At 47.0% G+C, this 16,443-nt stretch overlaps 1 protein-coding gene across 6 annotated transcripts in view; it reads right to left on the bottom strand.

Moving 5' to 3' along the window:
* Positions 1–16,443, bottom strand: part of LOC119170411 (choline/ethanolamine kinase) — a 116,072-nt gene that overhangs the window by 41,286 nt on the left and 58,343 nt on the right. The window contains exon 1 of one of the 6 annotated variants that reach the window (XM_075875867.1): positions 15,963–16,344. The exons of 4 other annotated variants lie outside the window; for them this stretch is intronic. In XM_075875867.1, the coding sequence (XP_075731982.1) occupies positions 15,963–16,132 (170 nt within the window). In that variant the 5' untranslated portion in view covers positions 16,133–16,344. Of the gene's footprint in view, positions 1–7,373; positions 7,508–15,962; positions 16,345–16,443 lie in introns of those variants that run through there. One more of the 6 variants, XM_075875880.1, reaches the window with a different exon arrangement.

The following is a 16,443-nucleotide window of genomic DNA, read 5'->3' as shown; positions in this document are numbered from 1 at the left end:
TGCTCCCGGCAGTGCGAGCGTGTGTGGTCCAGCACCCAGCGGCACCATCATCCTAAGAAAGAGACAACCTGAAGCCAGAGGGGAAGTGTGGTTGCTACGGCCCCGGTCAAAGGCGTTGTCCAGGGCAGGTGTGGGCGGTACCGTCGAAAGTGACGTGTGTGCGGAGTTTGGACAGAGAAGTTTAAACCCGTTCTTCCCATCTAAGGGAGAGGAGAAAAAAACACTCTTGATAACCAGCCGCATTGTGCTCCTAAGAGAGCCTTCGACGATATCTTCACGATGTAGGACGACCTCTTCGCCTATATGTTCATCTTGTGGCGAGAAATTCTCGCTTGTAAGAATGTAAATTAAACCTCTGTACAGTTTTCCTCATCAGTCTCTTCATGCTCGGCGTCTTCCTCCAGGGTGGGTGTCTTCCTTTCTATAGGTGGGCTCGGTGGCTGTGCACCAACGCAGGCCGCTAATCCTTTCACTCTTGTCGTGCAGGTGTTTCAGTGCGCATTCCTACGCATACTGCTTTCCGTTCTCCTGTTAGCTTCTTTGACCGCACCGTTGCAGTATCAACATTGTTCCAGCGAAAGTGGCACGCTTACCCTCTTGGTCTTCGACACAAGCTTATCAACCGCAACGTGCTTGGAACCACTGGATTTCACCACACGCATCAGATCTGGATCCCTTCCGGCGCTACCGGTCAGCTACATGATCCTCGACAAAGCCTGGTCGACGCTATCAGCATCGACATCGATGCCTGTGTCGACTACAAGAGAGCGGCCTTTGCCGGCGGCGCCGTGTGGGCTCGGCGGCTGTGCACCAACGCAGACCGCTAATCCTTTCACTCTTGTCTTGCAGGTTAGTAAAACTTACAGACTTCTGGCTAAGAAGTCTAGTAATTACCTGCTGTCTCCACTGCCGAGCCCCCACTGCTGCATTCTTGTTGCACTTGAGTGTTCTCGTGTGATTCGTGCCTTGTTGGTGATGTCGGGCGATATTGAAAGCAATCCGGGTCCTGCTTCTAATGCTGTACTAACTGAACTGCAGAAACTGTCTGCCAGTCAGACGGAATTAATCAGTCAGGTACAGGAACTTAAGTTCCATTTGTTATCAACAGATAAATCTATAGCAGATCTCAGTAGACGCATGACTATCTGGAAGGGCACTGTCAAAATATTATTTCCTTACGTACTGATGTGGGAGCGCTCAGAAGAGACACCGCTCGCGCGAGTGACCTTCTGCGCAAGCTTGAAGCGCGCGTGGATGGCACCAAGAATCATTCTCGGCGCAATAACCCCATATTTGATGGCCTTCTTGAATCAACTGGATTGGAAGCACTTGTCCAAGTTGAACAACTTGTCATCAAGTACTGCCATGATCATCTAGGTATTTCCATCGATCCGAAAGAAATTGAGCGCGCGCATCATCTGGGTCGCCGCAAGGATACTTACTAACCACCATCGCCCTATAATAGTTAAATTCGATTGATTGATATGTGGGGTTTAACGTCCCAAAACCACTATATATGATTATGAGAGACGCCGTAGTGGAGGGCTCCGGAAATTCAGACCACCTGGGGTTCTTTAACGTGCACCCAAATCTGAGCACACGGGCCTACAACATTTCCACCTCCATCGGAAATGCAGCCGCCGCAGCCGGGATTCGAACCCGCGCCCTGCGGGTCAGATAATAGTTAAATTCGCATTCTATAAAACAAAAGGAGAGAATCTTTCTAATGAACGAGAATTAAAGGAATCACTTTCAGTGTTGGTGAAGGTTTTTCACGTCGTGTACAAAACGTCCGTCGGCAATTGATCGCCTTTGCTAAAACCAAGTCGCTGCATTTTCCCATCACGTACAAAACACTGCTAATGGGTCACAAGCGCTACGTCTACAATGAGCAATGGCAAACTGTAAGGGAAGCATCGTAGCGACTTCCTCGGCGCAAATCTGCCGGGCACACCCCCACACCTCAATCTGGCCTGTCACTTTCGGTAGTGTTTGCTAACGCGCGCAGTTTTTTTTTTTCCGAAACGCGTCACTTTTTCTGAGCTTGTTTTGTCATCAAGCAGTAACGTATTGGTGATAACCTAGACTTGGCTGATAAAGGATGTAACTGATCCAGAAGTGCTTGATAACCTACCTGTATTTAAACTTTATCGTAAGGACCATACAGGCGCACGTGGAGGCGGGGTTCTGATCACTGTGCACCAGCAGTTATCGTGCTCGGTGGCCAAGACCGACTCTCCTGAACTTGAAATTCTTTGGGTCGTTTGCCGTGCTCACCCTCATACTGTCATTGTAGGCGTTTGTTATAGGCCTCCAAACAGTGACCCAGATTTCTCATATAAGCTCAACAACAACCTGAGTGACTTTGGCAAACAGTATGCACAAGCAGAAATACTGCTTTTCGGCGATTTTAATTTTCCTCAAATAGATTGGAGTATAGTAGCGTCCCGTCAGCTGTGGGCAGTGAGCCCGCAAGAGACTTCACAGATTTCTACCTGAATTGCAATCTAAACCAACTTGTATCCCAACCAACGCGCGTTACAGAGAGCAATTCCAGCATCTTAGATCTAATACTAACTAGTCATCAAAAGAGCTTATCATTAATTACATATGTGCGTGCCGTCAGTGACCACAAGGTAATCCATGCGGCTTTTGCGTTTCGACCTGTAAAACGTGATCTTGGCACCAAAACAATACGTCTTTACGACAAGGGCAATTATAGTGTCATCAATAATGAATTGGTATCTTTTCTTCCTGATTTCGAGCGAATAAGCCATACACGCTCTGTGGATAAGAATCGGACTTTATTTTGAGATAAGTTAGCCACTCTTGTCGAGAAGTTTATCCCGAAAATAACGTACACCGCAAACCGAAACAAGCCGTGGTTTTCACGTACACTTCAGAAACTAAGAAACAAGAAAAAAAAACGCCTCTTCGTATCAGCCAAACAGTCTAAACTTCCGTCCTTACGGGAAAAATATTACGCCGTGGAAGATGATTATCTAAGAACCATACGAAACGCCAATCACGTGTTCTTTCATGAAGAGCTGCCAAAATGCTTGCAACCAGCCCTCGCAAATTCTGGCAGGTGATAAACCCTCGGGAAATGCGCACCACTAGTCTCTCAAATGCGCATGGCGATATAGTCAACAACAATGAATTCGCGAACCTTTTAACGAAGCCTTTTTCTCTGTTTTTACAAATGAAAGTTCAGTTCCCGATTTTTTTCTTCACCTGCGCGCAGCAAAGAGTCTATGCCCCCGATGGCATTTTCTACGGACGGCATTATTTCAATTATAGAAAAGATTAAGCTTTCTTCTTCTGCAGGTGTGGATGACATTAGTTCAAAACTTCTCATAAATGTTAAACATGTGTGTGCCGCATACCTTACATTGTTATTATCGCAGTCATTATCATCAAGCATTCTGCCAGCAGACTGGCAAGTAGTCAAGATCGTTCCAGTCTACAAATTGGGTAACAGAGGTTCTCCACTAAATTACCGTCCCATATTTTTAACAAGTATCCCCTGCAAAATCATGGAACATGTCATCTACTCCCATATCATCAACTTCTTGGACACGATGCACTTTTTTCATCCTTCTCAACACGGGTTCCAAAGGGGTTATTCTTGTAAAACGCAGCTGGTCATTTTCAATCACGACCTACATTCTAACCTTGACGGCAACCTTCAGACTGATGCTCTTTTCCTGGATTTCACTAAAGCATTTGACACTGTCCCGCACAAACGACTAATTCTTAAATTATCTCTGCTAAATATAGATCCTAATGTACTTGCATGAATAAGATCTTCCCTGACTAATCGTTCTCAATTTGTGTTTGTTAATAATCACTCTTCTAACCAACTACCTGTAACTTCAGGTGTCCCGCAAGGGTCTGTCTTAGGGCTTCTACCCTATTTAATTTACATTAACGATCTACCATTGCATATATCATGTAACTTTCGTATGTTTGCCGATGACTGCGTAGTCTACCGATCAGTAACCAACATTCATGACCAAACACTCATTCAGCCTAATCCTAACAACATACAAACATGGTGTGACCATTGGTTATTGAGCCTAAATCCAACTAAATGTAAGCTTGTTTCTTTTTTTCGCCACCGTAACCCTTTTGAGTTTACCTATTCCATCACTAATGTTCCCATACAATCAGTTCAATCATTCAAATACCTCGGTATCACCTTGGCTCATGACCTGTATTGGCGTCATCACATTACTAACATCATCTCGTCTGCTGATAAATCACTCGGGTTTCTCACACGACACTTACGCCATACTCCGCCTCACGTCAAGACGCTTGCACGCAAATTATTTATCAGGTCGAAACTCGAGTATGCATCTCCCATCTGGAGCCCTCATCAATCATACATCACAAGCGAACTCGAATCTCTTCAAAATTAAGCTACCAGGTTCATTCATTCTGCATATTCGTACGATGTCAGCATCTCATTTCTAAAGGCAGGGTCAGGTCTAGAAACCCTTGCCTCTCGCCGACAGTGTGCCACCCTCTCTCTTCTTCGTATGTTTTATTACAGTTCACTGAATCATCCACCGTACATCACGCCCCCTCCGCACATATCCCATCGCACTGGTCATCCGTTACAAGTAGCAATACCACGCGCCCGGAAAACTGCATTCCAAGCCTCCTTTTTCGTAAGAGCAGCAAAAGACTGGAACGGCCTTCCTCGTCCAATCTGCGCCATATCTAACCCATGTATGTTTAATGAAGCTATTAAAAACATGGTTGTATAGTTCTCTTTTTTCTTGTTATACACCACCCCTTATGTAATACCCCTACAGGGGGTCTTTAAAGAAATAAAAGTGAAGTGAAGAGTCCCTCGGTGCCGGAGACGGTGCATTCCCAACACCTCAACAATGGATAGCAGTGGGTGGGATCCTGGTCAGCCCACTGTTCCAACAGCCCACACGTCAGAATCACTCTCTGGAACGAGCAGCGAAATTTCGGCAAAGGCTCGCGACTGTCTTGAAGACGTAGATAAGGTGCCGGGAATGGAAGAATAATGCAAGAAAATTCTGATTGATTTGTGGGGTTTAACGTCCGAAAAACCACCATATGATTATGAGAGACGCCGTAGTGGAGGGCTCCGGAAATTATATGACCACCTGGGGTTTTTCAGCGTGCACCCAAATCTGAGCACACGGCCCTACAGCATTTCCGCCTCCATCGGAAATGCAGCCGCCGCAGCCGGGATTCGATCCCGCGACCTGCGGGTAAGCAGCCGAGTACCTTAGCCACTAGACCACAGTCGCGGGATATGCACAATTTTGTTTGTTTTTTTCCTTACGAATGCGCGTTGATTGCAAACGATTGTGCATTTTTCCTTTCCTTTCTGCGTTACATCGTGACAAGCATTTTTATGCACAGCTTTATCAACGTGCAAATGCAAGCGGTGAACACAGTCTTTAATAATGACGTTAAGGGACCACATGTACGCCAAGTTTTGAGGAAGTCACCTTTACGTGAGTGCACGCACAATCAAGCGTCTTACACGTTTCGTTTTGTTAGACCACCGTATGCGGCTTGCATTCTCATTTTTATCCAGAATATGCAGCGAAAAAAACAAAAATGAGCCACGCTTTGAACTTGGTTCTTGGTCTTTCGAGAACGTTGCATCAGTAATATAACTTATGTTCACATCCGACTTCATAGTATGTCAGCGTTCGTATGTAGAACACATATACGCGTACGTGTATACAAATGTCTGATCACATATTCAGGCGTTCAGTCGTGCACTCATATTTAACGTTCATTTTCCCAGATTATTTTCGCAAATGTATAAAACTTAGCAGTGGTGCCCACAAAGATATATTAACTGTACACATATATAAACTATGGTATATTGAGCGGAAATTACTGAAGCTTTAAGTTACGGTGCACAATAGGATGCCGAAACAATTGCGCATCATCTATATAGTGGGGGCGAGCCAACGTTATATCACATGCCACGGTTTGAAACATCGCGCTTGAAACGACCGTCCTGATTTCGTTTTTTCTTTGTCTTTTTGAAATGCGGCAGCAGGAAATACGACGCGTGGAATACGCGCCGCAAAAATGTGGGTGTCATTGCAATAAAACAAAAAAAAAGTGAGCGAGTCGTTTAACGTTACGTATAGCTTTGTGCGTTGTGGACTCTTAACACGTGCTCGCTGCGCACACAGTTGCGCAATGCATGTTATACAGCGTCATTAAGAGAAATATATATGATGCCATAGACTCGAAATATACGCGTGATGTTTCGCAATGGTGCCACGGTTTCGTCACTTTTGAGTACAGGTGCTCCAAAAGTGTAACAGAGCACGCGAGCTGTGGCCAACATACGCAAATGTCCATGTCAGCGCGCTCCAAGAGAAGACGTTTTTTTTTATATATTTACACGGAAACGCGCGAGAAGATAGTGCCATCGATCCTTTCCGTATAAAATAATGAATCATGGTTCTGTGATCGAGCGTGCTGGCATTCCCTTTTACGTTGCTTGGCCACAGCTCGCGTGTTAATTACGTTTTACATTTGAAAAAATCTGAACGTACAACTTTCCCATGGAAGACAAAAATAAGGTACACCTCACCAAAACGTTGTTTCCGGGGCTGCGGTGTATCCTTTCTTCAACAACTATTCACAGAAGAATTTACGTTTCAGGAAATCCGTGGTAATGATTGCATTATAATCTCGCAGTTATACACTCGAGTTTGATATCAGCCATTTTAATCCATCAACACGACCACATAAGTAGCGAAGTCAGTCTTAAAATTGCACGTCATAATCATATCGCGGTTTTTGGCTTCTTATACACACAAAATTCGATTTAAAAAGTTCCTAGCTAGACTTTATATGCGCGCATACACATTAAACAAACCCGCCACGCTGTGGCGCTCTACTGCGAGGCGAAGGTCACGGGATCGAATCCCGGCCGCGACGTTCGCGTTTTCGATGGAGGCGAAATATATGAGGCTCGTATAAGACGATTTAGGCGCATGTTAACGCACCTTAGGTGGTCAATATTGCCGTAGTCCTCCCCTACACGTTCTTCATAATAATGCTTTTGAGACATTTAAACCCCAATGATCATTATTATTACGCATGAGAATGCGTGTGTTTTTAATCGACCCACCATTTGTGTCAGACACGCCGCACTCTCACCTGACATCGGCTGCTGGCGTACACGCACGTCATACGGCAATAGTGACGTCGTAGTAATTGAAATAACGACGGGCTGTGCACAATAAGAGACGTCTCGAAGTTGGCGTTCATCGACGCGTCACGCGCGGTTTCCCGGTCACACGTATCAAACGCGCGCCGCGTCTTGGAGAGGCATTGCGCATATTACGGTTTACCTGAGCACGTGGCGTCCACCAACGACGAGCACGGCCGCGTTACGTTCGTCGGGCGTCAGGCTCACGCCGCACAACATGGACGGAGGCTGCCTCTTTCGACGGATCGACGCACCTGAGTGTCCTTCAATCGAGGAGCGCCGACGGCATCTGGATGTGTGTGCGCACGGCGTATATTCGACTCGGCAGATATGAAGATGCACGCCGTACGCCGCCGGTCACCGGTGAATAAATGAAGCATAAACAAAGCACGTCTTCATTGTTCGAGGGGAACAAAATAAATAACGAGAAGAACGTCACGAATGCCCGCTCTCCCCCTTCCCCCTCACTGCAGCTTCTGCAGCTGCGCTCAGGAGCGAGCTATGTCAGCGAGAGAGAGAGGATTGCTGAGAGGAAGAGGCGGTATTCTCTCGGCGGAGGCTGCGAGCTTATATGTATGTAGATCGTAATTTGAATTCGGGGTGACGCCATCTCGCTCAACTAGACAGTGTAGTGGTTAGTTAAAATAACATGGAGGAAAGCTAACAGAAAATCTTTGTCTATTTCTCTTTCAAGGTTCTCGGAACCATAGAATGCTGGTGAGCCGCACAGCATTCTTTTTGTATACTACAACTGCAGTTTCGGTTCCCGAAAGCTATCGCACGTATACAGTGACTTCAAGAAGCAAACTGTGTGGTCTCGTGGGAGAGAGATATAGTACAAATTCGTTAAGGCGCAGTGGGAACGCTCAGGTTGCTCCGCGCCTCCCAGCTACTCCCAGGTCGGGCACAGACAGGTCTAGGGGCACCGCGACGTTATTGGCCCTCTCTTTTTGCGACTCATTCCGCCTCGATTGGTAATTTGAAATGCTGAAGCCTGATGCGAAGTAAACCACGTGGCACCCGTTTTTTTTTTTATTGAAGCGTCGTCATCGTCATCGTCGTCGTCGTCGGCGTCATCATCATCATCATCATCAGCAGCAGCAGCAGCAGCAGCAGCAGCAGCAGCAGCAGCAGCAGCAGCAGTCTACTCTATAAAACCATTTTGTTGACTGCAGGGCAGAGACTTTTCCCATGTTTCGCCAATCAATTCTGTCCTATCTTTGTGGCGGCACCGTTCTCTTGGAATCTATTCCGTTACTTTGAATGACCAGCGATTATTTTTGCCTTAAGCGCTGCTTGTCTTGATTGCCATTGCCCATTTCTTCTTAATTGAAGCATTGCAGAACGAATCTGTGGAAGACGATGACGCAAGTCTTTCTGGCTGCCCTTCTCAAGCCTGCCTAAATCAGGTCAAGAGTACTCATCCTTGGTTCCATAACTGGTCTAAACACGTAGCAAACGCCGCTACATTTCGTGGAGGTTGGGGTGTACCAGTGACAGGAACTGCCAGCACGGCTTTTGAGTTGAGCGTTACTTACGAATGAAGAAACGAACGAAGAAAGGTAGGCAGTCGATTCAGAGATGAAAAGAAGAAAGGAGCAGTAATTCGACGGGACTACGGCGGCATAAGCAAAGCAAACCACGTGACAAAGCAAACCCTGCAGGCAATACTATACAACACAACCACAGGACACTATATTCGTATAAGCATTGATATGAACAGCTGCGGTAAAACGTATCGGCTCGTTACGCTTTCACAATCAGGACGTGTGTGGCTACGTCGTGCATTTGTCTGAAACCTGCTTTTCACGCCATATACAGCGTTTTATATAAGAAAGGGAAACGGAGTCATCGTTTACCAGCTGCTACGCGAGCTAGTAATAGTTATGGTAATCGTAACAACGCCGGCCATATTTCGTATTCATGCGTACGTATGCGAGTGTGTCTATACGCTAAGTTCCGCGTGTTATAGGCACACAAAAGTGATACACTGAATTATTTTAGACTGCTAAATTATTCTTCGAAAGCTCCATTGTCATTGTTTTGCCATCGCAGATTCGTTATCAACAGATAAGATGGAGTTTGAAGCTTCCTTTATTTCAGCATTCGTCCAGAAACTTCAACACTGCAATGTGAGTACGACGTACGTCAAGGATTGCAAAGTGTCTTTTACCTATTTAGGCCACATTGGCTCAATAAAGGAATTAGCAGTGGCTTAGCGCGGCTATGCCAGAATATACGTAGCATGAGCTACGGACGGACGGACGCACGAATGGATGGGTGAACTAATCATGGACAAAAGGGCGGATAGATGGACGAACGGACGAACCACGGATGGATGAACGGACGGACGGACTGATGGATGGACGGACGGATGGATGGATGGATAAACGGACGGGTGGATGGAGGGATGAATGAATGGACTAGCGAGCGAGTGATCTCAAGCGAGTAAAAGGCCACCCTCTAATGCCACGTCACTCCAGGAGCTTCTAGGCCTTCTCCGGCGCGCCAGCTGTGCACCTTGGGACGTCACTGCCCCTTGTGCTTGCGCAGAACTGGTCACCGTAAGCCATGCGAAACTGCTCAACCTCGGCCAATGTAGATCACGATAAACAAAAAAAAATCTGACAAACGTTTACTATTCCAGGTTTCTAGTTCCCTTAAAAGACATTGACATTACATTTTACCGATAAAGAATTTTATACGTTGATCCTATGAGACGCCCTCGAAATCTGTGACGTCATGGTGAGTGGATGCGGCATCGTGAAGGCGACGGCGCCATGTGTGTTTTAGTGTTTTCGCGCGTTTTATCACTTGACGAGTGTTTCTTCTTTTGCGTTTGATGTATCTCCAGCAATTAACACAAATGAGGGAACAAAAAAAGAAGAAAACCTCAGAAAGAGAAATGCTTCAAAACACTAGGAATACTAGCTGGAATGTAGAAGAAGGAAGGTAGGGAACTTTCCAGACTAAATGCGTTAATGTTTTGTTTTTAGTAAGTCACATTGTAATAGACATTTGCCGGTCTTTTGTATATAGTTGAATTCTTTTTTGTTTGTTTGTTCGTTCTCGTTGTAATCGTTAGTGCTGTGTTTGTCGTGTCTGCGATATCAAAATGGGGTGTCGTCTCTTCGACCAAACTTCTCCTTTTTTCTCACATTTAATGTAGGAGACAAAAGAAACATGAAAGCTTACAAGAAATACATCCGAGACTCCGAGTTGTTCTAAGCTGCACTGGGAAATGAAGACGAGGAGATGCGAATAGGCTGTCAATGCCTTAAGAAAGCACGGAATTCACAAAATGCAGATTTCGAAGTATAAATCAAACCTTCCAATTTTCTCGGCAAAGAAATGGTTCGCATCAATGTTCGCCGGCGGTGAAATGACGCAATATTACGTAGCGCTGCCGTAAATCTTTTCTCCGGCGCTTCGCTCAGCGACTCCTCTGGGACGTCCTGCAAATCCCACGTCGCCGCGACGCGAGACTCCCTCCATCCGGTGAGTCGAGACGGCGCGAGATGAGACGTGGCGAGCAAGAGGAGACTTCCGCGTGTTGCGTATATATCCACGTATACGTTAAACCGGTCCCGACATCCTGCGCCGGCGTCCACAAACGCCGAGCAGACGAGTGAATGTTCGTGTGCACTGCCGTCGGAAAGACGCGTTGCGCAATGCTGCCTGCACGGCGTGGTAAAAGTATACGTGATATGGTTCTCCCACGGTATAGTTGTGCCGTAATGAACCAGTGCGGGAAAACGCGTGGCCGGAGAAACGGAAACTTCCCAGGACGGAGTGGAATATACGCAACCTCGTTACGCATTCGCCCTTTCCGAATACCGTATATCTCGTGGCAGCAGCCGTCGAGATGTCGGTATCGAAACGGAAACCGCGCGATGGGTATGTCGGTATAGGAGGAGTGATGGGCTTAGGCGCGTGGAGTCACCTAAGAAGGAGAGGTATGGGGCACAACGTGTGCCCCATAGATTGGCTTAATAGAAAAAAAAAGAACCTTCACTCCCACCCCCGCCCTCTGAAGGGAAACCCAGGTGAAGATGGGTAAAGCGTCAAGCTGTATATACGAGTTCCAGTTTGAGTTCTTGTGAGTGTCAGCCAGTTTCGCCATGTGGTGCCTGCAAGTTTCTTAGTCTCATCGCACAAATTAACCTGAAACCCTGCCGTTCACGGAGGCGTTTTTCTTATGATATGGCAACCATTCCGCCACCCTGTACGTATAATGACCTGTGGTCAATCGCTCTACGCAATAGCGATGGCCTGACCAACTCCACTTCTATAGTTTTGAATCAAATTTCCGCTTTGACTATGACATTGACATCCAAACTTAAAGCTACGGCTTCATCTCTCGGTTCACCAATCGTTTCCCTCTGATTACTTGCTTGTGTGTTGTTGTTTTAGAGAGGAGGGTGTCTAAATTGTACTTAACGCAAAAAGCGTGTCTTGAAATCTCCCAGTTGGTACATCATGCCGCGATTCGGCTGGTACCAACTGGATACAGGCACCAACTGGTCCTTCAAGACAACTTTCCGAAATTCATTTCTCATTCTCGCACCCAGTCTTCCGCAGAAATCACCAATGGGCGTCAGTCTTTTCACCAATGCAACGATTTGCGCACGGAGGGCAATTACGAAGCCAATACGCAGACGATAGAAACCAAGGAAACGTGGGGTAACTTGCCTGCTTTCTTTAATTCAAATACATAAATGACAAAGTTAGGAACACCGAAGCTGAACGAAAAAGACGATTAGCCTCAAACGGGATCTGAGCACACGCTTTCGTATTAGGCGTGCATACAAACTATTACCAGTTGAGGGATCCGCGGCAACGTTGTTTCACCTTGTTTCATTGATTGATTGATTGATTGATTGATTGATTGATTGATTGGTTGATTGATTGATTGATTGATTGATTGATATGTCGAGTTTAACTTCCCGAAACCACCATATGATTATGAGAGACACTGTAGTGGAGGACTCCGGAAATTTCTACTACCTGGGTTTCTTTAACGTGCACCCAAATCTGAGCACACGGGCCTACAATGTTTCCGCCAACATCGGAAATTGTTGCTTGGATATTCCGCCATGTGTATCAGACCATAACCCTTGCAGGCGTCAATCAACACCACCACAGACGACCTTTGGCGATGTATGGAGAACATAATTGTTATAGCGTGGAGGTCTCGTATTACGTGAACTTAAACGTACTGACATGTAAGCGTTTTAAAATCAGTATAATTAGTTAGCCCAATCGCATAGGCAACCTTCAATTGGCTAAAAAATGACCGTACATATCACCTGAAGGCGTCAAAGTTGCCGGAGTCGAGGATATTGCTGTTTAATGAACTAGGGGAAACAGGCAGGCGGAGGGTTCCCCTTCAATGAAGGGGGACAAAGATTCGTCGCAGCGTCGCCCCCCCTCCCCGTATTGTAGCGATGTTGAAACACTCAGGGTATTAGAATAATCGTACTTATTAAGGGAGTTAACTTGCGCCCACAACTCAAAGTGACGGCTGTCGTAGAACTGCGCGTCAGTAGAACACCAAAGATGTGGTAATGATGATGATGCCTCAGCCATAGCTCATACCCACTTAGAAGGATTTGTTAAGAGTTGTTAGTGAATTTTAGGCTCTTCAAGTATTAAATAATCCTAACAAAAAGAGCAGTATGGTCTATGTCTTGAATATAAATTACACCAATATGGTTCAGCCGACTTCTTTCTCTCCGCGAGGCGCATACGAGCCGGGTCCGGCCAGGTACTCGTGCCATGATGGTCTCTGCGCGGCACAACACGGCGTGCATGCGTGTCTTGTGTGCACGGTGACCAGCACGTTATTTGAATGCGGGTAAAATGTCACGGCAATATTATGTCAATGTATTTTTACCGCATCTTTAGGTAACAATACTATGAGGCAAAAGTGGACTTTGCCAAGGGGTGACATGAGAAGGACACAGATGGATAGTTAGAGCGGCGTTGTAACGAATACAAAAAAATAAGAAGCGTGAACGAGCATAAAGTGCACACAGCCACGACATTAAGAAATTCGCAAACACAAAAAAGTATAATTCACTCACTGAGGACTTAGTGGGTTGCAGATCACAGGGGGAGACCTTTGTCATATGGTAGACATAGCCTACACGGCTGTGATCACATTATTAAGTCGACTGGACGGGTCGCATTATGTACACATATCTGACGTCTATCTGCGTGTGTTTTGCGTGCCTTGTCTTGAGTCCAAATCAAGCCAACAGATAACGGAGACAAGAAATACCCATTGTATGTTTTCCTCGGCTTCATTAGGTTGTGTATAACAAAGAAAGGCCCTTTAATATCCATTCCTTTTCTTCAATATTCTTGTCTTCTGCGTTGTTTTCACTTCATAAAAACCGGACTTCCAGCATCTGTCGGCATTGTTGAAGTGGCATCACACAGCAAGCTTTGTACTGAAACCTATATACTGCAAATAATCGATATTCTGTTATGTAAGTTCTATGTTTACTTGTATATTAACTGATTCTTGCCTCCACCGTCGTCCTCATTCGGACGTCTTTGAGCAGTACATTCTCGCTTGCTTTTTCCTGTTGTAAACTGTATTACTGCAGACACTATAGTAATCAATATTGTAATCAAAATTGTGCATAAACAGAGCGTTCTTTTCAGTTTTCTGTGCTTTTTTTCCGAGCCAAAAGGAGAGAGCGAGAGAGAGGAAACCGCGCGACACCAACGCTGGAAAATAATAAACATGTGACGTCCCACCGTGGTGGTCTTTTGGCTAAGGTACTCGGCTGCTGACCCCCAGGTCATGGAATCGCATCCTGGCTGCGGCGGCTGCATTTTCGATGAAGGCGAAAATTCTGCAGGCCCGTATGCTCAAGGTTTGGGTGCACGTTAAAGAACCCCCGGGTGTCGAAATTTCCCGAGCCCTACACTACGGCTTCTCTCATAATCATATGGTGGTTTTCGGACGTTAAACGCCACGTTTCATCATCATCAATAAACCTGTGACAGCCAGCCATCGTTCCAAATAGGTTCACGCGGGCTACCTTAAACAATCCTTGCGGTCTTTTATTGCGTATATATGTTCTCTCGTTAAACCGCCGTATGTTCACACCGATCAGGAACGGACTGTGGCATTTGAGCTCGTACCTGATGCCCATGTTGAGAATTGTGTCGAAGACGAGGAGTGGCAATATCATCATTGGGAGTATATTCAATTCTGTGTATTGGAATGAACAAGATGTCGACGGTGGGCTTCGCCATGCGGACGGGGGCCCGATCGTCCTTTTCTCCAGATCATTTTGGTGCCGAAACCCGGGAGAAAGGACCTTCGGAGATGAGACGAGGACAGAGGCAGAGGGCTGATGTTTGCAAGGTAAACGGAGCCAGGAAAAGAAAGCGAAGGAAAAGGTGCCTCAAAAAGAGCCGCACAATACTTTTCTGGAAGCGCCTTCAACGGAAATTTTTATACCAAGGAAACCTGATCGGCGAGAGCACAGGTGCATCGATGTTAACGCACTCAATGGCACGAACGTGGCACAAGCGCCGAAAACACCGCAGGAAGATCAAGCGCAGGAAGAGACCCGGATGACACCAATAGGACTGACGTGGAACTCTTCCTCATACTGACTGACATTGTGTACTCGGAACTCGTGTCAGCGTTTAGTTTCCTTCGTCGTCATTCGCTTCTGCGGGGTCGCGGAGGGCGTGGCGAAAAAGACGAGCCGCCATCCGCATGGCGAGGCCCACCGTAAACCTCTTCTTTATCTTAACGCACAGAATCTAAACTACTCCTAGTGATGATATCGCCACTCCTCGTCTTATGCACAATTTTCAACAGCAAAAACGCGTTGATGTAAAGTAGACGCACAAGTTCGATCGGCTTCCCGTGTCTGTATAGGTTGGCGTTGGTTCAGTAACGCAGCCAGGCGTTGCCCCCGTCCCCAGCCCAAAATAACACTCGACCACATTTGCCTGTCCGGTCCCGACCTTTGAAGAAAAGGGTGCCCCCCCCCCCTATCCCCCCCCCCCCAAAATTCTGTCTACTACGCTCCTGGGTGGTTGGCGTCGCTCTCTGACACTGTTCGCGCAAACGCGCGTACGTATTACGTGACCTAGCTGTAGTAGTTGGTCGATTGTTGCTCTGCACGCTCTTGCGTCGCGGTATGAGGTGACGCCGGCAGGGGCAATGCTTTCCGGCAGCAAATCGCTCTGCATCACTGCCCGATCGAAATAACGCAAAACCCACGTGACCTATGCCACTAATGACCAGAAGCTGTGACATCGCAGTGGTTACAAACAACATAAAATGATGACTTCATCATGACGTCATCAAGACAGCTTATGAATACGTCATCACGTGGCGTCGGCACCAGTGGGCACTTGGTCATAGGTGTGCTGCTGATCGGGAGGTAACGCAATGCCATGTGAGGTGAAGAAAGATTTCGTGGGGCGCGGAATAATGCAACTTAACTGAGAAGATCAAGCTAATTTAACGCGTATTCCTCACACTGCCGCTCCATGCCTTACAAAACGTCTAGTTCCCGATTGCATAACTTAACGCATTGCCAAGCCTGTAGCAAGGGTTAGAGTGTTACATGTGCTGCCGAAAGTTTGATTTTCATTAGCGCACTTGTAGACGTGTAATTGTCATGCGCACCGCATGTGTTGCCATTCCTCGTTTGACCTGCATCGGTTATCCTGGACGGGACAGATCACTCACCTGCGCTCTCCGACGCATCGGCGCCGATACCGCAGTGTCAGTCGCCTCGCCAGACGGACCTTGACGCGCCTGAACAAGTCCTTGGCGAAGCTGCTGCACCCGAGAGACCGCATGCCGCTGCTGGTGGTCGTCTGACTCAGTGACGGCGCACCGCGTTGACGCTCTGGCATCGCGGCGCAGTCGGTGTACTATGCGGAGTGGTGGCCGTCCAGTAATCTCTCGCGTGCCGGGTGTACAAAGTGTACACACACACACTGTCGGATCGCAGCCAACGCGGGCACGGACCCTCTCTCCCAGACGCAGCCGCTGCAGTCTTGTCGACGACGACGCGGAGATAGCGGCTCGTGGTACACACTGAGGGCAGATGGAGGCCTGAATGCCGCGCGTGCTCTTCTGTTGTGTGGCCGCGTTCGACGCTGCCGGCCGAAGACGATGATAAGCGGGTCGTTTTGTGTTCTCTCCCGCCGCCGCTCTGTTTTGG

Source organism: Rhipicephalus microplus, chromosome 2, assembly GCF_043290135.1.
Source record: "Rhipicephalus microplus isolate Deutch F79 chromosome 2, USDA_Rmic, whole genome shotgun sequence".
Lineage (NCBI taxonomy): Eukaryota > Metazoa > Arthropoda > Arachnida > Ixodida > Ixodidae > Rhipicephalus > Rhipicephalus microplus.
Note: the sequence above shows the minus strand (reverse complement) of the source record. Positions and strands in the feature narration are given on the sequence as shown.